The following is a 22,934-nucleotide window of genomic DNA, read 5'->3' on the forward strand; positions in this document are numbered from 1 at the left end:
TTGAGTTGGGAAGTGGAATGTGATATGACTGAAATTAAGAAAACCACTATGCAAGCTGCTTAAAGGTCAAATTCTGAGTGAGGCATCTCAATTTGAGTGTGATTTCTTTCACACATGCATATGAAATGAGAGACCATATCTGATGAACAATCTTCATTTTGCTGGACACCAAAATGACAATATACAAAATGCAGCAAAATACAATTGTAGTTTACTCAGTGCAGACCCACTGTAGTTAATGGATATGACTAATGTAGATCCATTTCTCTTTTTTTTTTAAAAAAAAATATTTATTAGGGTTTAAAATAAAAATAGATATAATGAACAGTATAACATATGTCTTAACATAATTTCACATTTTCTTTGGACTTCCTCACATCTCCCGCTCCCACTTTCATCGTTATAACTTTTTGCCAGCAATTTATCATCTTATTTGCATTCTTGTGTCCCGTCTATATATTTATAATCTTGTAATTCTCAAAAAAAAGTTTATATTTTCTCAATCTCACTCATTATCTTAAGTCATCTAATTTAGTGGTGCTCAATTATTTATGATCTAGCATCCTGCTTAACATTCACTCAAATTACAGTATTTTTGTAAATAAATCTTGAATTTCTTCCAGTCCTCCTCCATCTTCTCCTCTCCCAGGTCACGGATTCTGCCGGTCATCTCGGCCAGTTCCATATAGTCTATCAGTTGCATCTGCCATTCTTCCAGTGTGGGTAGATCTTGAGCTTTCCAGTGCTTTGCTAGAAGTATCCTTGCTGCTGTTGTTGCGTACATAAAAAATGTCCAATCCTTCTTTACCACCCCTTGGCCGACAATACCCAAAAGAAAGGCCTCTGGTTTCTTTGTGAAGGTATACTTAAATACCTTTTTCAGTTCATTATAAATCATTTCCCAGAACGCCTTCACTTTAGGGCAGGTCCACCAGAGGTGGAAGAATGTTCCTTCACTCTCTTTACATTTCCAACACTTATTATCAGACAGGTGGTATATTTTTGCAAGTTTGACTGGGGTCATATACCATCTATATATCATTTTCATTACATTTTCTTTCAAAGCATTGCATGCAGTAAAATTCAACCCAGTACTCCACAACCTTTCCCAGTCCTCAAACATGATATTATACCCAATGTCCTGCGCCCACCTTATCATAGCCGATTTAACCATTTCATCTTGTGTATTCCATTTTAACAGCAAGTTATACATCCTTGAAAGTACCTTAGACTTTGGTTCTAACAGTTCTGTTTCTAGTTTCGATTTCTCCACCTGGAACCCTAGTTTCTTGTCATTTTTAAAGACTTCTTTAATCTGAGCGTAATGTAACCAGTCTCGCACTTTATCCTTCATTTTCTCCAAACTCTGCAATTTCCAGTTATCTCCATCTTTTTCTAGTATTTCCCAATATTTTGGCCATTTAGCCTCCATATTGGGTCTTTTTCGGGCCTTAGCTTCCAAAGGTGAAAGCCACCTTGGAGTTTTGTTTTCCAACAAGTCTTTATATTTTGTCCAGACATTAAACAGTGATTTTCTGACAATATGGTTCTTAAAGGCCTTATTTGCTTTAACCTTGTCGTACCATAAGTATGCATGCCATCCAAAAGTATTGTTAAACCCTTCCAAGTCCAACACGTCAGTGTCTTCAAGAAGTAGCCAGTCTTTTAGCCAGCAGAACGCTGCGGCCTCATAATACAACTTTAGATCTGGCAGGGCAAAGCCCCCTCTTTCTTTCGCATCAGTTAATATCTTAAACTTAATTCTGGGCTTTTTGCCCTGCCAGACAAACTTAGAAATATCTCTCTGCCACTTCTGAAAGCACTCCGTCTTATCCAAAACCTGAAGTGTTTGAAACAAAAACAACATCTTTGGCAATACATTCATCTTGATAGCAGCAATTCGGCCTAACAAAGAAAGTTTCAATTTTGTCCAACTGTCTAAATCTCTCTTAATTTCTGCCCAACACTTTTCATAGTTATCCTTAAATAGGCTTAGATTTTTTGCTGTTATGTTTACCCCTAGGTACTTTACTTTTTTAACCACATTTAGTTCTGTCTCTTTCTGAAACCGTTCTGACTCTGTATCTGTCAAATTTTTCCCCAAAACCTTAGTTTTCTGTTTATTTAATTTAAATCCCGCCATCCGACCAAAGTCAAGAATCAGTTGTAATGCTCTTTTCGTACTAGACTCTGGCTCCTGCAGGGTCAAAACCAGGTCATCTGCAAAATGTAGATCCATTTCTCATAGTTGCTCTGCTTTAACTTAAACATTAGGATTAGGGGTTCCTTCTGCAGAATCACCCCAACATAAATAGTCAAGTAGCCAATTTACCTAAGATCTCCCCACCTTCTTCCATTTAGGCTTGCCAGTGTCAACTTCCTCAACTTTCTCCTTGTCGTGCTTAACAAACTCCCTATAGAACAGGGAGAAGGCATTGACATACGCCCCTTTCCAAATTCTCTCTTTAGTGGCCTGTAGAAGGTGAAAACCCAGACGTTTCTGCAAAAGAAATTGCCTCTCTCCTAAATAATCCATGGGAGTTAGAGGGAGTGCAGATGGTCCTGCATCAATGACCCTAAGGTGGTGGGCAGGGCAGCCAGGAAGGGCCTGATAGCTGAGGCTTGGTCTGATTCAGTGTAAGGCAGCTTTCAGTATTCCTAAATACAACTTTACTTCATACCCCCTGCTGTTTTGCTTTATTCCTTTTAGATCGCATATGCTCCTGCTCCAGATACAAATAGCAAGCCCCAAGATGCTTTCTTCCACTGGATGTTCCCAAATGGGGCCCAGCAGCATAGGGGGATCCTCAAGTTGTTGCTGCACTTCAGATGGACCTGGATTGGAGTGCTTTACCTCAATGTGCACAGTTCAAAGATTTTTGTACAGAATCTGCTTTCCATGTTTTCCCACAATGGCGTTTGCTTGGACTTTGTCAAAACCATACCAGATATAGGATTTTCTAATCAACTCCATGAAATGGCAGAGGAGGCATGTGGGATTATAAATATCACCATGGAAAGCACAGCCAATGCAGTGATCTTTCATGGTGACTATCAGGCCATAAATAACTTAAGAATTTTGCTCGAGCTCTCGAAGTTCGAAGGTCAATCAGTAAGAACAAAGGTCTGGATTATGACAGCAGATGTGGATTTCACATCAATTCCCGTTCAAAGAAGCTGGGACATTCATTTCATCCATGGATCTGTATCCCTTGCAATCTCCTCAAAGGAGGTGGCAGGATTCCAGGAATTTCTGCAAATGAGGAACCCAACACTGGAAAAAGAGGATGGTTTCCTGTGGGACTTCTGGCAAAAGGTATTTGATTGCTCACTCCCCAGCTCTGATGAAGACAAGAGGGATGGAAATATCTGCACTGGGGAAGAGAAACTGGAGTCTCTTCCTGGATCTGTTTTTGAAATGAGCATGACTGCCCACAGCTACAGCGTCTACAATGCCATCTATGCTGTGGCACATGCTTTGCATGCCATGTATTCTTCCATAGCAAAGCGTAGGACAGTGATGAATGGAGATAGATGGAAGGACCAGAATAAGAAGCCACAACAGGTAATCCAACTCACTGAGTTCTGCAACTTGAGATTCCAATTTCTATGGCATTTCCCTCATCAGACAAAACAGGGATGGGCAACCTATTTCGTCACATAGACACAAACAATTAGCATCCAAAGATGGCAGTTTATATCTCTTTCTTTTTTTCAGCTCCCTCACTTTCTGAGAAGCACCCCGTTTAACAACAGTGCTGGAGAAGAGGTTGCCTTTGACTATAATGGGGAATTAGTAGCTGGATTTGATATTATCAACTGGGTGACATTCACAAACCAGTCCTTCCTTAGAGCAAAAGTTGGGAGGATAGATCCTCAGGCACACTCAGAGAATCTGTTCACCATTTCTGATGATGCCATCATATGGCCCAGCAGGTTCAACCAGGTAGGACCCATTTGCATTTAAACATATATTTAATTCCCTTCCCAATATCATGAGTAGTTCAGTCTTTAGAAAGTGAAATTTGTTGGCCCTGCCTGCTTCGATCAAATTTGGGATCCTTTGGGAGGTAATGTATGATGTTTAGAATGAATGAACAAATGAACCTCAATTTCCAATTCAAGATTTGATTTCACATTTGAGGCATCTATCTTCACAGGAATACCATGTGCAATTGTATAAGCTTAGCAACCACCAAACCGAAAGGCCAATCAGAAAACAAAAGTTAAAGTAGCCTTCATCATCTGCTGTGCTCCAGACGGCTTGGTCTACAATTCCTGTCAGTCTCAGGCAACAAGATTGCACTGGTGCTCTGAGTGAGTTGCAGTCAGAAAAGTCTGGCGTGCAACAGGTTGGCAAATGTGATTATAAAGCATAAGGCCATAGTAAAAGAATTACAAATGGGTAGAAACATTGAAAAATGGCCCAATGTTGAGGTGCTGAAATAAAAGAGGGGGGAACTATATTTATTCTCATATTTTGACATTTTTTGTGTATGATAAACATTATATTCTTTCATTTGTTGACAGGCACACCCTATTTCAGTGTGTAATGACAATTGCCTTCCTGGTTATCACAAGACAAAGAAGGAAGGGAAACCATTTTGCTGTTATGATTGTCATCCCTGTCCAGAGGGGAAGGTTGCAAACCAGAAGGGTAAGAAATGCTGTGTAAACATTATATTCGGCATTTATATGTCATGGTGCATAGACAAGTTACCATAACATTTCAAATTATTCATGCTTCTGGTGATGACTGAATAAATGCCACATATTGTTAAAAAGGATGTGTTCCATTATGAGTTGCATGAGTAGGTATCATTGCTGAAAGCAAGGACCATTTGCCTTTTGAGAAATCTTAAGGCTCACAGGCCAGTGGTGGGCATGGCTAGAAGTAATTGTGGGGTGGAGCAAGTGTATGAAGAAAAGTTATTGTAGCAAATCCAGACAAATTAAGGCATGATAACTCTGACTATGTGAAAGCTACTGCTGACACAGGAATGGAGTTATTACTGCTCTGAATCTATTATGATCGCATGAAAGCTTAACTGCATGAAAATAATGGAGCATTATATTTCAGCTTTTGGTTCAAACTATGTACAGCTGAGCATTGATTACTGAGATTATCTATCTATCTATCTATCTATCTGGAATTTCATATGTATTTCTTCCAGATATGGATAGCTGCTTCCTGTGTCCAGAGGGCCATTATCCAAATATTAACAGAGATTTCTGCCTCCCCAAAATGATAACCTTCTTGTCTTATGAAGAACCTTTGGGAATAGGTTTGGCCATTGCTGCTCTCTCCCTTTCTTTCATTACAGCTCTGGTGCTGGGAACCTTTATGAAACACCACAAGACGCCCATTGTCAAAGCCAATAACCGGAGCCTTTCCTACACTCTCCTCGTCTCCCTCCTGCTTTCTTTCCTTTGTGCTTTTTTATTCATTGGTCGACCCAATGCAGTGACGTGCCTCCTTCAACAAACCGTTTTTGGTATCATCTTCTCAGTGGCTGTTTCTTGCATGCTGGCCAAAACCATCACCGTGATTCTAGCTTTCATGGCCACCAAGCCAGGATCCAAAATGAGGAAATGGATGGGGTGGAAAGTGGCTGCCTCTATTGTTCTTTCGTGCTTCCTTATTCAAGTCACTCTTTGCACTGGTTGGCTGGCAACCTCTCCACCATTCCCAGAATTGGACATGCATTCAGCTATTAGTGAAACCATTGTGCAATGTAATGAAGGGTCAGATGTAATGTTTTATTGTGTATTGGGCTTCATGGGTTTCTTGGCTACTGTCAGTTTCACTGTGGCTTTCCTAGCCAGGAAGTTACCAGACACTTTCCAGGAAACTAAATCAATCACCTTCAGCATGTTATTGTTTTGCAGTGTTTGGCTATCCTTCTTCCCTACCCACCTGAGCACCAAAGGCAAATACATGGTGGCTGTTGAGATCTTCTCCATCTTGGCTTCCAGTACAGGATTACTGGGTTGTATCTTTTTCCCTAAATGCTACATCATTTTGCTGAGACCTGATTTGAACAAAAAGGCACATCTAATAAAGAGAATGATTTGACCATCTTTTGCTTTGGCCTGTGCTTGAGCTTACTTTCCATTATTCTTGCTTGAGTTTCTCTTTCTGCAGGAGTGGTAATAAGTATTAGGAATTCTGTAGCCGATCTCCTCAGCACATTTTAGGGGTTCATTGGAGAGAAGAAAATGGTCAATTGTTATATTTTCATGATGATAATAATGACAATGGTTATTATATTTAGGGTGATGATGATGATGATTGTGTTGATTTGGAGCTGTCTGCAACTACCTCAGGCAAAGCAAGAATCCCATCAAACTGGCATAATTTGGTTTCTGTTTCAGGGTGTGGCTGAATCCTGTGCACAGCCCTGTCAGTCTACACCTTGGGTAAAACATTATGCCATTTCAACATTCCAATCTGCCACATCTTTTCTGGTATTTTACCTTGCATCTTTGTTTTCTGGCATTGTTTATGGGTCATTGCAAGCCTTTGTGTCTCTTGCTATTCCACTGCAGTGAATCAGTAAAACTTTCTATGGACACACAGTAAACATATTTTGTTCTGCTTTGTTCCATACAGTATCTAACTCTGAGCATGCAGTTATCTCCCCTGTAATTATTCCAAATTAACCATTATTGATTTGACTTCATCCTCATGTCCCAAAGGAGTTACGGTTGCCAGCTGTAAAAAAATATGAAGCAAGATAGAAGAATGTCATTAACACACCCTGGTGTATTCAGAACCTGGACTTAGTGAAGTCAGGACTCCATTATTCTGATAACTGATACTTCATCCCAACTTCAAACTATAGCATAAAACATTGATTTTGTGGTTGTTAGTGAGGACTATGCTCAGGGGCACTCAAAGGACAATGTGGGAACAGGTGAAGGATTGCCATTGTACAAGATGCTGACATTTGTGGTGTTGGGATTACTGTTCCTCCCTCAAACAGTAAGCAGGATATCTGCTGTTAAATGCGCAACGAGTGAGCCTATTCCTATTCTTCACAAATATTTTCAATCAGGGGAGCTCACTATTGCTGGCATAATTTCTCAGATCTACATCCTTTATGATCCAATCACATTTGAAAGACATCCCTATCAGGAGCTGATTGATGATTTCATGTAAGGAACCGAGTCTGTTAGCCTTCCCATGCCTTTTTCCAAGTAATATTTTGGACTAGTGTGGTTTGGCATTTACTGCAGTAGAGTGGAGGTTTACTTAAACAAATTCATTTATGCGTTGGAGCTTTAAACTACTTAATGAAAAGTTCTGTAATACTGTACATAATAAAAATCAGCATAACTACGGTAAATAATATTGTGAGGGCCATATGCAAGAGCTGTGGTGACCTTGCTATCTCTGAATAAGCAGAAAGAATATGTTTCGTAAGCATATAAAACAGTGCAATGAAGACGTCTGCCTAATATTAAAAGGCAGCACATTCTAAAGCACAGTTGCTATCACATGGAAGATAAACTCCTACTCAGAAACGCAGAACAAATATTACATGACATTTGCAAATTTGCAGGTTCCTACCAATGCATCCTTCTTTGTTCAAAAGGATTTCCAAACTCTGCTTGTGCTACATGCCATTGCAGTAATAATAATAATAATAATAATAATAATAATAATAATAATAATGTAGTTGAGGTAGATGTAGCGCCATTATCAAAGAAACAGTCAGTACACCTAGCACCCCACACATATAGAAGTATATATCTACCTGATATTGACACATAATCTTGTGTGAGCAGAACGAGAATATCCACTGCCAAACACTGTGTGCTCATTAATGAAACTGACCCACTTCACAGAGAAAGTGCCATGTCAGTTGTGAACACATCCCTGTTTGTCACTCAACCCAAAATCAGCTGCATCTGCTTTCTATCTAATAAGTAAGAACCATATCTATGCAAGTACCCCTGTGAGTTAGTGAGTAGTAATTGTATTGAACATATGGGTCAATATGCTTCCAAACTAGTGGCTCTGGGCCAATGTTATTTCCATTGAGCTGAGGCCCACAATCTTTCTTAATGCAATTATGCTTAGCAAAAGTATGTTGAATAGAAATGCAGCTACTATTTCCCCCCTGAAATTGCAGCACTCTTTCATTTCATGTGATCCTCGTTTCAGGCTACTGTCACAGAACTACCAGCATGTTTTGGCCTTGGTATTTGCAGTGAAGGAGATCAACGAGAACCCCCAAATCTTACCCAACATCACTCTTGGTTTTGACATCTATAATCATTACTTTAATCCACAATTCACAAGTCAGGCAGCATTAAAAGTTCTCTCCACACATGAAAAATTCATCCCTAACTACAAATGTGATGTCGAGAACAATCTGGTAACTGTCATTGGGGGACCCAATTCCAACATCATTGGACATATTGCAACCATACTGGGCATCTACAAGTTTCCACAAGTAAGGCATGTGCATGGGGATTATTTTAAGATGAAGGTTTTGAATTTGGAAGTGGAAAACGATGTGATTGAAATTAAGAAAGACACTATGCATGCTGCTTAAACATCAAATTCTGAGTGAGGAATCTCAATTTGGCAATTTGATTTCTTTCTCATATGTATAGCCTCTGATACAACATGTGACATCATCTCAGAACACATGGTAAATAGCCTAGTTGGCTGGATTCTAAAAACTTCCAACAGTAACATAATAGAACAATATGATAGATTGTGATTCCACAAAATGCAAAGGATGAATGCAATTCAAGTTTACACAGAGTAGATTCATCATAATTAATGAAAGTCACTAATGCAGATTTATTTATTTCTATGGAACTGCCCTGAGTAAAACATAACTGCATACAACTCTAGTTACTTATTTACAAATGAAATGTCAGAACAACAGGCTTGGAGTGAGGATGGCAGAAGAGAGAAATAAATTCTACCTGACAGAAACTCCTGGGAGCCAGACTGATATCCTTTGGATCTGCATGCAGTTGCCCCGCCTGCATGCCCCACCTCACAGGACTGCAGTTTACAGGATCTACTTTGTCAGTGACTTCTCTCAGTCTATGGAATGAATCTGTCCACCATGACTGTCTAGTGAATCAGTCTGTGGTCATTAGTGCTTTGAGCAAAAAGAGTATTGATCAGCTTCACTGTGTTCCTGTACCTCTCACAGTCATGAGTTACATTCATTTCAGGGATAGATTGAGATAATTAGAGAAAGGAAGGTTTGCATACTCTTTTTGTCCATTAAATAGATCCCATACATGGCCTCTGGGCACAATCTTGGTCTCCTTTTAAGTCACCCACACTCGTCCGGCAGCATATCAGTCTCCCAACGTAGGCAGTGGGTTTTTCAGAGCATCAAAGGTCAATACAGTGGTACCTCGGGTTACATACGCTTCAGGTTACAGACTCTGCTAACCCAGAAACAGTACCTCAGGTTAAGAACTTTGCTTCAGGATGAGAACAGAAATCGCGCGGTGGCAGCAGGGCAGCAGTGGGATGCCCCATTAGCTAAAGTGGTGTCTCAGGTTAAGAACAGTTTCAGGTTAAGAACAGACCTCCGAAACGAATTAAGTACGTAACCAGAGGTACCAATGTACTCTTATTGCTAGAGTGAATTTTTATAGCTAAGATTTATGCCTTGGCTATAACCAAGCAACATGTAATCACCTCACTCGGGGAACTGCTAATAAAAGACACTCAGTCTGACATGATATCCTCTCCAGAACTATGACTTGCCCTCCAGTTGTGGCTTCCTTCCTCCACTTTGATCCCCAAGGATAACTCTTTGTTCCTTTTTCCTGCCCTGACTCAGTTTTATTGACTCCGACCTGCCATGTCTCTAGCCTTTCCTCCTGTATCTCTATTTTAGTTCTCTATTCATACAACCAGGCTCAGTGCTTCATGATGGCTAATGAAACCTTCCTGAGGAATACTTCAGTCAGTAGAGCAGGAAACTCTTAATCTCGGGGTTGTGGGTTCGAGTCCCACATTGGGCAACATATTCCTGCATTGCAGGGGGTTGGACTAGATGTTCCTCGTAGTTCCTTCCAACTGTAAAATTCTAGGGTTCTTTGATTCTATGAATATATACTGAAGACAGAAATAAATCTTTGGGAACTGACCTGATGCTTTCAAGATAGGACAGTGGTACCTCGGGTTAAGAACTTTATTTGTTCTGGAGGTCCGTTTGTAACCTGAAACTGTTCTTAACCTGAGGTACCACTTTAGCTAATGGGGCCTCCCGCTGCTGCCACGCCGCGGCATGATTTCTGTTCTCATCCTGAAGCAAAGTTCTTAACCCGAGGTACTATTTCTGCAGAGTCTGTAACCTGAAGCGTCTGTAACCTGAAGTGTCTGTAACACGAGATACCACTGTACCAGATTTTGATAATACACATACACAGAAGGGCTGTGGCTCAGTCACAGAGCATCTTTCTTGCATGTGGAAGATCCCAGGTTCAGTCCCCCAGCTTCCCCCTGTAGGGCAGTGAGAGACCTTTGTCCATAGCCCTAACATCTGCTGCCTCTCATTGTAGATAAAGCTAAGTGAAATGGACCAGTGGTATGATTCAACAGAAGGCAGCTTCCTATGTTCCTAAATAGCACCACTTCCTACCTGCTCCTTTTTTTATTTCTTGTCTTTAGCTGATATATGCCTCTGCTTCAGAGACAAATAGCAATGCTGAAGATGCTTTCTTCCACTGGATGTTCCCAAATGGGGCTCATCAATACAGGGGGATCCTCCAGTTATTGTTGCATTTCAGGTGGACATGGATTGGGGTGCTTTACCTCGATGTGGACAGTTCTAAGATATTTGTACAGAAGGTGCTTTCCATGTTTGCCGATAATGGTATTTGCTTTGACTTCATCAAAACCATACCAGATATAGGATTTTCTAATCAACTCCATGAAATGGCAGAGAGGGCATGTGATATTATAAATATTACCATGGCAAGCACAGTCAATACCGTGATTTTCCATGGTGACTTTCAGGCAATGTTAAACTTAAGAATCCTGCTCAGGTTCTCACAATTTGGGGATGTACCAGTGAAGATGAAGGTCTGGATTATGACAGCAGATGTGGATTTCACATCAATTCCCGTTCAAAGAAGCTGGGACATTCATTTCATCCATGGCTCTGTAACCCTTGCAGTCTCCTCAAAGGAGGTGGCAGGATTCCAGGAATTTCTGCAAATGAGGAATCCAACACTGGAAAAAGAGGATGGTTTCCTGTGGGACTTCTGGCAAAAGGTATTTGATTGCTCGCTCCCCAGCTCTGATGAAGACAAGAGGGATGGAAATATCTGCACTGGGGAAGAGAAACTGGAGTCTCTTCCTGGATCTGTTTTTGAAATGAGCATGACTGCCCACAGCTACAGCATCTACAATGCCATCTATGCTGTGGCACATGCTTTGCATGCCATGTATTCTTCCATATCAAAGTGCAGGGCAGTGTTGAATGGAGACAGATGGAAGGACCAGAATAAGAAGTCATGGCAGGTAATCCTATTCAGTGTGATCCAATAACCTGAGATTTCAACTTGCATGATATTTCCCTCCTCAGAACAGGGACATGCAAACATATCTCAAATGACAACAATTTGCATCTAAATATGTATGTTTGCATCTCTTACTTTTCTTTGCAGCTCCCCCACTTTCTGAGAAGCACCCCATTTAACAACAGTGCTGGAGATGAGGTTTCCTTTGACCTTAATGGGGAATTAGTAGCTGGATTTGATATTATCAACTGGGTGACATTCAGAAACCAGTCCTTCCTTAGAGCAAAAGTTGGGAGGATAGATCCTCAGGCACACTCAGAGAATCTGTTCACCATTTCTGAAGATGCCATCATATGGCCCAGCAGGTTCAATCAGGTAGGACATGTGTACCTAAACACATAATTAAATACCTGTGCAATATTCAAAAAATGTTTCAGTCTTCAGACACGAAAATAGGTCTGTTTTGTGTATAGCGCTTCCTGCTTTCTATCACATGGGCTCCTTTGGAAGGAAGGGGGAAATATTGATTAAATAAATAATTAAGCAAATCATCCCTAATTTCCATCTACAGATTCAATTTGGTATCTAAGGCACCTGTTTTTTTCAGAAACACCATGGAAACAGGTACATATTTAGAAACCACCAATGTCAAAGGACAAATCTGAAAAAAAAATTGTACAGCAGCCTTCACCAATTGATGCCTTCTCATGATGGTGCAGATGAAACCATGAGAATTGACATCTAAAGTATCTGGAGGCCACCGGGTTGGTGAAGGTTGCTGTAAAGCATAATGTTATAATGCTGAGTAAGAAAAAACATAACCAATTAAAGATAAGTCAAAAGATTGGAAAAAATGGTTCATTTTTCATGTTCTGAAATTAATTTAAAAAATCAGTATCCTCAGTTTCATATATTTTGCCTTTGATAAACGTCATCTTAATTTATTGGCAGACACACCCTCTTTCAGTGTGTAATGACAATTGCCTTCCCGGTTATCACAAGACAAAGAAGGAAGGGGAACCATTTTGCTGTTATGATTGTCATCCCTGTCCGGAGGGGAAGATTGCAAACCAGAAGGGTAAGAAATGCCATTATATCCATCGTTTATACTTCAAGGTGTATGGACATTTTTTGCTCAGCACCAGCAGTTCCATGCTATGTACAACTTAGCCTTTATTTACTCAGATGCTATATACAGTGGTACTTAATTCGTTCCGGATGTCCGTTCTTAACCTGAAACTGTTCTTAACCTGTAGCACCACTTTAGCTAATGGGGCTTCCTGTTGCCGCCGCGCCGCTGGAGCACGATTTCTGTTCTCATCCTGAAGCAAAGTTCTTAACCTGAAGCACTATTTCTGGGTTAGCGGAGTCTGTAACCTGAAGCGTATGTAACCTGAAGCGTATGTAACCTGAGGTACCACTGTACAGGAATTGTGGGTGTGGGTGAGTGTACACATAAGTACATATATATTCAGGAATTTAACATTAATTTCTTCCAGATATGGATAGCTGCTTTCAGTGTCCAGAGAGCCATTATCCAAATATTAACAGGGATTTCTGCCTCCACAAAGCTATAACCTTCTTGTCTTATGAAGATTCTTTGGGAATAGGTTTGGCCATTGCTGCTCTTTCCCTTTCTTTCATTACAGCTCTGGTGCTGGGAACCTTTATGAAACACCACAAGACGCCCATTGTCAAAGCCAATAACCAGAGCCTTTCCTACACTCTCCTCGTCTCCCTCCTGCTTTCTTTCCTTTGTGCTTTTTTATTTGTTGGTCGCCCCAATGCAGTGACATGCCTCCTTCGACAAACCACTTTTGGTATCATCTTCTCAGTGGCTGTTTCTTGCATGTTGGCCAAAACCATCACCGTGATTCTAGCTTTCATGGCCACCAAGCCAGGATCCAAAATGAGGAAATGGATGGGGTGGAAAGTGACTGCCTCTATTATTCTTTCATGCTCCCTTATTCAAGTCACTCTTTGCACTATCTGGCTGGCAACCTCTCCACCGTTTCCAGAATTGGACATGCATTCAGCTATCAGTGAGACCATTGTACAATGTAATGAAGGGTCAGATGTAATGTTTTATTGTGTATTGGGCTTCATGGGTTTCTTGGCTACTGTCAGTTTCACTGTGGCTTTCCTAGCCAGGAGATTACCAGACACTTTCCAGGAAACTAAGTCAATCACCTTCAGCATGCTGTTATTTTGCAGTGTTTGGTTATCCTTCTTCCCTACCTACCTGAGCACCAAAGGCAAATACATGGTGGCTGTTGAGATCTTCTCCATCTTGGCTTCCAGTGCAGGATTACTGGGTTGTGTCTTTTTCCCCAAATGCTACATTATTTTGCTGAGGCCTGATTTGAACAAAAAGGCACATCTAATAAAAAGAATATGTTAACATAACAACAATAACCTGTTGTCTTCTGTGATTGAAAGTTACAGTATGTTATTTAAGCTTTTATAAGATTTCTCATACTGTAGCACTGTGCTACAGTGCTTAATTACTGGGTATATGTATATTTCTTTGGGAATGTGTGTGAGATTTGTCTCTTTCTAGTCAAACATGTCTAGGATCAAAGAAGATGCTCACTATTATAAATGTCTATGCTAGACATGAATATCTGCTTCCAATTCTAAACCACCCTGAAGCCATTCCACTGAAGGACGTTAAAGATTAATTTGAAATAAGTCAATAAACTAAAGTGAACCCTGAACTGTTATTCATTTTAAATGATTTTATTATTTATTTATTAGATTTATGTATATACCGCCTTTCATCATAAAATCTCAGAGTGATTCACAATAGTAAACCACCTTTCCTTTCACAATAGTAAATATTAACACTGGAACCACAGTTGTGTCCAAATTAGCAGATGACAATGCCATTTTGGTGGATAATGCTCCAAGAGTTCAGGAATAACCTTTTTCACATCTGATTCCACCCATTAGAAAAGTATGTCTTTTCATGTGATTAGGATGCACTTCTGAATGCATGTCCTCACTTTCCATATGTTCTAGCTAATCATGTATAATAACACAGGATGAGAGCAAAGGTGGGAAACTATTTTGGCTGGATGCACAAAAATGTGAAAAAATGGAAGGTGGGCAATTTTGCAGCACCTCTTGCAGCTAGTTTCCAGTCCATTGCCACCTTACTTCCTGTACAAGCCTTTTGGTCTATATACATATGTATGAAAGCTACATCATTAGTGGCACCCTTTTTGCAAAAAGATTGACATCAGGTATAATTGGCATGAACCTGGACATGTGTTGACCAACATGGGTGCAAGAATGTCCTAATGAAACCCGTGTTTTCTAATTCTAAATCTAGGCCCCAAGCTTAGAAATAAACCCAAAATTTTTTGTTTTACACACTTAATAAAAACTTTAAAAATAAAAATGGCATAGCTCTCATATCATTATGGATTAATTTAATGGCTGTGATCATATACACAACTATTCAGAAGTAAGTCCCACTGAGTTCAATTGTGCTTACTTTTGGGTAAGTGAAAATAGAATAGCAGTCTATGTGTGCTTAACTTTGGCTGGATCATGCCCATGTTTACTTCACAGTTCTGCTACACCTGATGCCTTACTGAACACAATACTTTGGGGAGTATGATTTCTCACTCTGCATAATTATCCAATGCCATAATTATTCACTTACTGCAGCCACAGTCCAAATGACATTGGAGATTTTATTTTTGAAATCCTATTATAATAGCCCCTGAACTGGACAGAAAAAGGCTGAGGTACACACAGTGCTGTGTCACCCTTTGTGCAGACTACTTTCCCCTATATGTTAAGACAGAAGCCAACAGATCACTTGAGCATCAGACTGTAAAGCCATTGATACCAGGATGTGGTAAACAGATAGTCACTAGAAGATAATGATCAAGATAGGGACAGTGAATTCTTTATCAAGGGACAGCAGTTTTGCCTTCTGGATGACAGGGTACTTTCAGTCCTTGCGACTCATGGTTTTGTTGCTGTTGCCTCAAACTGATTGCAAGTTGGCTCCTGTTGTGTGCACCATGAATGACCCCCTCCAGGTGCGATATCAATATTTTCAGCCAGGGGACCTCATCGTCGGTGGGATCACTTCCCAGCTCTTCTCCTTTTCTGAGGGCGCAGACTTCAACACACACCCCACACCAAAGTATGATGTTGAACCTGTGTAAGAAAACCATATATTTGTCTCTAAATTATATACCAGGAGGTTATATACAATCACTGTGCATATAACTGGTAACAAAGGGTAGATTATATAAATAAATGATAGAAACCATGGTTTATATAAAAAACATGCCACTCACATTTGTCCTTGAGAGAGAATGGTGTTCATGTTTTTGAAGGAAAACACACTTGCAGTTTCCTTGCTCCAACAATTTCTATACAACAATTTGAGGAAGGGTTGTGGCTTAATCGTAGGGCATCTGCGTTGCATGGAGAAGTTCCCAGGTTCCATCCATGGAATTTCCAGGTAGAGCTGGTGGAAAATCCCAGTCTAAAACTTGGAGAGCTGCTGCCAGTCAGTTTTGACAATACTGATCTCAATGGACCACTGCTCTAGCTTGGTATACGGCAGCAATCTATGTTCCTATGTACATAGCAGTACCTCCAGGATTTATAGTATCCTCAAATTTCATCTTCGGTTTCCCACTCTATGACCTATGATGCTCTTTTCTCTCTTTTTATCTGAACTGTCAGACAGTATCTGAGCACTCAGTAAGGGTGTTCATAGCAGAAGGTGAACATATGTGTTCCATGCAAATGTCCCAGGTTCAATCCCTAATATTTCCAGGTAGGTCAGGGAAAGATTCCTGCCTGAAACACAGGCAGCTATGGATCTCTCCAGTGGGAAAGAAGTTGAAAATATATTCAGAAGTACAGGAACAGGATTCCCGGATAATACTACAATACAAGCAAGCTGTTGGCATTGTCTTAGGTGAAGGCAGATAACAGTGAAATGCCTCAAAATATCATAACCATGTTTTCCTTTTAATTTCCTTATGATCCCCAGCAATAATAAATATGGGTTGCTGCGGCACTTTATATAATATATTGCAAGAGACACTGAAGCAGACGTCCCCACAGAAGCAGCAAAGTGTGAGGAAGTAGTTCATCATGTAGACCATCACTTCTTACACATTACCTGTCTTTTACATTAGTGCAATGCTGAAAAAATATCAACATGCCCTGTCCTTTGTATTTGCTGTGAAAGAGATCAATGAGAACCACAAGATCTTACCCAACATCACCTTGGGGTTCCATGTTTATGACAGCCACTTTGATGCACAGGTAACTTACCAGAACACTTTGAATCTTCTATTTAATCAGAAGAGAACTGTTCTCAACTTCAACTGTGACATGAAGAAGAACCCTGTTGCTGTCATTGGGGGACTTGATTCAGAAACATCCCTCCACATAGCCACTATCTTAGGGCTTTACAAGATACCACAGGTAAGAGACATCAACTTCACCCGTTTCCCATTTACCAGACTCAATGACTCTGCTGTGCTCATCATTCTTATGAGAAAATTGTCCTATACTATCCATTGTTTACATGAAGGAGAATTTGCCCATAGGAAGGGCCATAGTTCAGTGATCGAGCAGCTGCTTTGCACACAGAAGTTTCCAGGTTCAATCCCTGGCAACTCCAAGTAGGGCTGGAAGTGCTGCCTCCCTGAAATTCTGGACAGCCACTGCCAGCTTCTAAAGTTAATACTGAATAAATGGACCAGTGGTCTGAGACTCACTAGGAGGCCCGCTAGACTGCCAGTTTTCCTGTGGACATGCCTACCTAAAAATTAATGTGAATAGTAGCATCCATTTCCTCAACAGATGTTGAAATATTTGATGTAAATTATGCAGGGAACATCTGATAAATGAAGATGGGGGGAGGAAGGGAATTGGCTATACATCTTGTGACTAGTGCAGCTTTGGCCATATATATGGTCATGGTGTCAGATTTCTTTCCATCACATGAGTGCTTCAGTCATTTTACAATAAATTCTACCAGATCCATTGTAGGATACAGCATTCTGTAAGCCAGGGCAAGGCAGACTTCAAGCTTGAGAGTAAGGATGAGGTAAATTCAATCCAATTTCCTTTTGAAGATGAATCCGTTAACAATATGTTAAATGAAACTTATTTTCACTTATCCAAATTGTGCAATGCAGTTTCTCAGCCGAGCAGTGTGTACAAAATTGCATATGAAGTCCTTGAGGAAATACATTAATATCTTAATGTGAATTTTTCCTAATAGGCATATTACTGTATACAATTTTGCCTAAAATCCACATTTTTTGCAAGCAGATTTCACTAGTATACCCCACTTTTGCATGTAGTTTTTCTCCAAATTGTTATGCACTCTTTCTCCCAATATGTGCTTCCTTGTACACATTTTGATGGGAGAACTGCACTGAAAAAAAAATAGAGTTGTGTTTTGTCAGACAGCTGCATTTCAGGAATAATTCCTGAAATAATAATTCAGGAATGATTAACCAATAATTCAGAACAAAGAATGGTATGGCATTGTGGTTAGTGCTTTGGGAGTGAAGACCAGGAGATCCAGATTTGAGTCATACATAGAATTCACGAGGCTATCTTCAACAATCACTTCCCCCCAGTCTGTTCCAATTCACTGGAGTCTTGTAGGGTTAAAATGTGAAATAAGCCCACAAATATATCCTTGGGTTGTTGTTTTTTTAATGAGAAAAACTGAATTAATATTGTCAGTAAGCAAAGGTTTGACTGTATACATTTATTAAAGGAAAACTTATTTTTCTTGCTTAGGTTACCTACTGTATATATACTCCAGTTGTGAATGATGTAACCTATCACTTCTCCTTATACCGCATGGTCCCCAATGAAGAACATCAGTACAGTGGAATGGTCAAGCTGCTGCTATACTTTCAATGGAAGTGGGTCGGGATCATGGCCATGGGTGATGACAAAGGAGAAAAGTTTGTGCAGACGATGAAGCAAAGATTTTCTCAGAATGGTATCTGTACAGGCTTCACCGAGAGAATGCCGATCCAGAGCAACATTTTAGGTGTTATTAACTTTTATGACATTTTTATGAATATGGCAACATTGCTAAGCAAGACAAGTGTCAATGTAGCTATTGTAAGTGCTGACACTCATATGATATTAGATTTGCAGGTGGTTCTCAATCTGGGTGTTACTAATATGATGCCTATTAACAAGGTGTGGATAATGACAGCCCACTGGGATTTTTCCGTTCATCCGTTATTCAAGAAACTGGACATTCAGATTTTCCATGGCGCCTTGTCCTTTGCAGCTCACTCCAGTGAGGTGCAAGGGTTCCAACATTTCCTTCAGGCCCATAGTTCCCACTCTGATGGAGATGGCTTTATCAAAGTCTTCTGGGAGCAAGCGTTCAGCTGCTTATTTCCAAATACTGGCATGGGTGAGGAGAGTAGCGGGAGTTGCAGTGGTAGGGAAAAGTTAGAGAGCCTTCCTGGACCTTTTTTTGAAATAAGTATGACCAGCCAAAGCTACAGCATCTATAATACTGTCTATGCTGTGGCACATGCGTTGCATGCCCTGTATTCATCCGGAAAGAGACATGGAGAAATGGTGGGTGGAAAGCATCTGAAGACTTCTAAGCTGCAACATTTTAAGGTAATTTCTTACACAGAAAAAGTAGAATCATTGGGGTTGGGTGGGAAGTTACCATGTTCATCCATGCTGCCCCTTTTTGTGTTTACTTATTTGTTTATATACTACCTAAAGTGGGATATACTTGGGCACACATCAGGTAAAATGTCACATGAATACATAAGAACAGCCCTGTAGGATCAGATGAAGTGTCTATCGAATCTAGCATCATGTTCTCAAAGATGCCCATAGGATGAAGAATCAGAATGACATTGATCTGATCCACCAGGGCCAATCTTTCATATCTTTGCCATTCCCAATAATGGTTGAAATACTGTGATGATATGTTAAAAAAAGGTAACGGTAAAGGACCCCTGGACTGTTAAGTCCAGTCAAAGGTGAATATGCAGTGTGGCGATCATCTCACTTCAGTTCCTGCCAACCTAGCAGTTCAAAAGCATACCAGCGCGAGTAGATAAATAGGTACCACTTTGGCAGGAAGGTAAACAGCATTTCCGTGAACTCTGGCACTTGTCAGTACCATCGGTCCAGAAGCAGTTTAGTCATGCTGGCCACATGACCCAGAAAGTTGTCTGTGGACAAATGCCAGCTCCCTCGGCCTGAAGCAAGATGAGCGCCGCACCCCATAGTCACCTTTGACTGGACTTAACTGTCCAGGGGTCCTTTACCTTTTTTACCTAGGATGAGGGAAATAACTAATAGCTTCAGAAGCCAGATAAGTTTTACAAAAGGGATGGAAAGAGACAATACTAATTTAAACTTCTTTCATTCTAGCTATACCCTTTTCTGAGGAGTATCTCATTTAACAACACTGCTGGGGATAAGGTCTCCTTTGATGAGAAAGGTGAATTGATAGCTGGATTTGATATTATCAATTGGGTTACTTTCCAAAATAAATCCTTCCTAAAAGTGAAAGTAGGGAGGATGGATCCTCAGTCACCGCTGGACAGAGAGTTCTCCATTAATAAGGCCATAATTACATGGCACAGCCGATTCCAAAAGGTAGGACCAGAATGGTGCTTCTAAGACATAAAGCTTAATGCCTTTCCCTCCATGTCATGTTGGCTCCAGTCTGTAGCACTGGATTTTACGTTTAGGGTTGTGTGCTAGAAATCGACCAAATCCTTCCCTACTTGACTCAGAACGGACCTCATATTTCTGACTCTATTCAGGGCATCCACATCATCTCCTGGCACTGCACCCCTTTCAGCCCGCATACTTCCTGAAACTAAACTTGCTATGGTGCAGGAGATAAACTTTCATTAGAGACTGATATGGGTAGCAAAAGGACCCACTTTGAGAGTTATTTATTTATAGTTTTATGGGAAACAATATCGAACTTCCATTTTGAAAATACTCCACCTGGTTAAATGGAAAGATACCATTTGATTTTAACCTCTTTTTTATTTTATTTTAGTGGCGAACACACAGTTTTTTGTAGCATTCTACAAAACTCAGATGACTGAAGGCAAAGAAAGCAAACTTAGAATAATAGCAATTGGTTAGTTTAAAGGGCGATCAAACAATGTTAGGGATCAATAAGGGGAAACAAGGCCAGTTCAGAGTAAGGGCAAAGATTCTTAAATGACTCAAAGTGTGAGTTCCTTTTTTAAATATTTCATACACACCCACACCGACCCACCCACCCAAAAAAGCCTGCAAATAGGAAAGGGCAACTTTTAACTGTGCTGTAACCCTACCCTCTTCAAATGAGCTGTAGTCTGATCAGCATGCATAATCCTCTCAGTGATATATGATGCTCTTTGTTGACACCAGCAATTTCTTGATCATAGGAGGGTTTTTTTAAAAAAATAAATGTTATATCTTCTTTTTCTGTGAATAGGCTGTGCCCCTTGCATTGTGCAATGCCCCTTGCCACCCAGGTTCCAGCAGAAAAAAGAAGGAGGGAGAACCATTTTGTTGCTATGACTGTGCTCAATGTCCAGAAGGGAAGATTTCGGACAAGAGAGGTTGTACACATTATTCTGTAAAGCATATTAAGAGCAATCATATATACTGACATTAGAGGGGCTGTATCATTGTTTCAGCAAGATAGATAGCACCCAAGAAATGTCTCAAGCTTCATGGGTAACTGGGTGAAAGAAATAAACACGATACTTCTACAAGAATTACAATTATGCTAAAGAGCACATGACATTACCTCCAATTCCCTGGAGACTAGTCTTTCTTTTAAGGAAAAACCTACAAAAACCTAGAATTATAAGTGGCCCAACTTAAATTCCGGGGTGTGTAAGATGCTTTTGCACTTGTGCAATCCTCAGTTAAAGAGAAACATAGCAGAACTAAATGGTGATGTGCAGGGAAATGCATAATCTCTAATAAAGAAGTCTCCTTAGTGGACTTCAGTATTGTTTATCTCTGAGACACTGAAATACATTTCTATTTTATTTTATTAAAACAAGACATGGATGATTGTTTCCACTGTCCAGAAGATCAATATCCTAACAAAGAAAGAAACCAGTGTCTTCCCAAGGACCTAAACTTCCTGTCTTATGATGAACCTTTGGGCATCAGCTTGACTGCATTGGCTCTGGCTTTTTCTGTAGTCACTGCTTTTGTCCTTGGACTCTTCATCAAGCACTGGAAGACTCCAATTGTCAAAGCCAACAACCGGAACCTCACCTACACCCTGCTCATCTCCCTCTTGCTCTGCTTCCTCTGCTCCTTGCTATTCATTGGCCAGCCTCAGATCCCAACCTGCTATTTACGACAAACTGCTTTTGGTATCATCTTCTCAGTGGCTGTTTCTTCTGTCTTGGCAAAAACCCTCACTGTTGTTTTGGCTTTCATGGCAACTAAACCAGGATCCAAGATGAGAAAGTGGTTGGGGAAAAGATTTTCCACCTCTATTATTCTCTGTTGCTCATTTATCCAAGCAAGTATTTGCATGCTATGGCTGGGTACTGAGCCTCCATTCCCAGATCTTGACATGCACTCTCTGCCTGAGTATATCATAGTCGAATGCAATGAGGGCTCACCCAATATGTTCTACTATATTCTTGGTTACATGGGATTTCTGGCTCTTGTTAGCTTCGTTGTGGCTTTCTTTGCTCGGAAGCTTCCGGACACTTTTAATGAAGCCAAATTTATCACTTTTAGCATGCTGGTGTTTTGCAGTGTGTGGCTTTCATTTGTTCCAACTTATTTAAGCACCAAAGGGAAGTATATGGTGGCTGTGGAGATCTTCTCTATCTTGGCCTCTAGTGCTGGAATACTTGGTTGCATTTTCTCCCCTAAATGTTACATAATTATCCTGAGGCCAGACCTGAACAGTAAAGAGCAGCTAAAAAAGAGAAATAATTAAAAATATTACAACTGAGATCATTATATTCAGGAGTAAAACACAACTGTTTCTAATATGCTTTAGCCCCATTTATGTATACAGACTAAATATCTCAAATGTGCCCTATGATATTCTGAAACTTATGTTTACTTTGAATCAGGTGTGGCATATTTAGGGATGCATCTTTGTCCCAATGAACTCCATTAAATAAAGTTGTCATAGTTTGGTTGAATTACTTAATCAATGCTAAATGTTTAGTTTTCTATTTCGTGCTCAATCCTAAATATGTTTTACTCTGTACACTTGCTTTCAGGGCTGACATTTTTACAAACTTACAGTGGGTCTATTTTAGCTCTATGCCATATGTATCCCCCCTTCTCTAGGTACCTTTGAAAGCAGAGGTTGGATGGCCACCAATAACATGTGAAAGAAGAAAGGCGCAACATAGCAAACACACACAGACACA

The 22,934-nt window shown here is 40.3% G+C and overlaps 1 protein-coding gene across 1 annotated transcript; it reads left to right on the forward strand.

Annotated features, from left to right (window-relative positions):
* Positions 1 to 21,589: 21,589 nt before the first annotated feature.
* On the forward strand, positions 21,590 to 22,489 carry LOC308460915 (vomeronasal type-2 receptor 26-like; the record flags this gene model as incomplete). The annotated part of the gene is made up of 1 exon (XM_080977449.1): positions 21,590 to 22,489. The coding sequence occupies one exon, from the start codon at positions 21,590 to 21,592 to the stop codon at positions 22,487 to 22,489; it is 900 nt and encodes a 299-aa protein (XP_080833575.1).
* Between the last annotated feature and the right edge of the window lie 445 nt (positions 22,490 to 22,934).

This window comes from Podarcis pityusensis (assembly GCF_964106645.2).
Source record: "Podarcis pityusensis genome assembly, chromosome: 13".
In the NCBI taxonomy this organism is placed as follows: Eukaryota; Metazoa; Chordata; class Lepidosauria; order Squamata; family Lacertidae; genus Podarcis; species Podarcis pityusensis.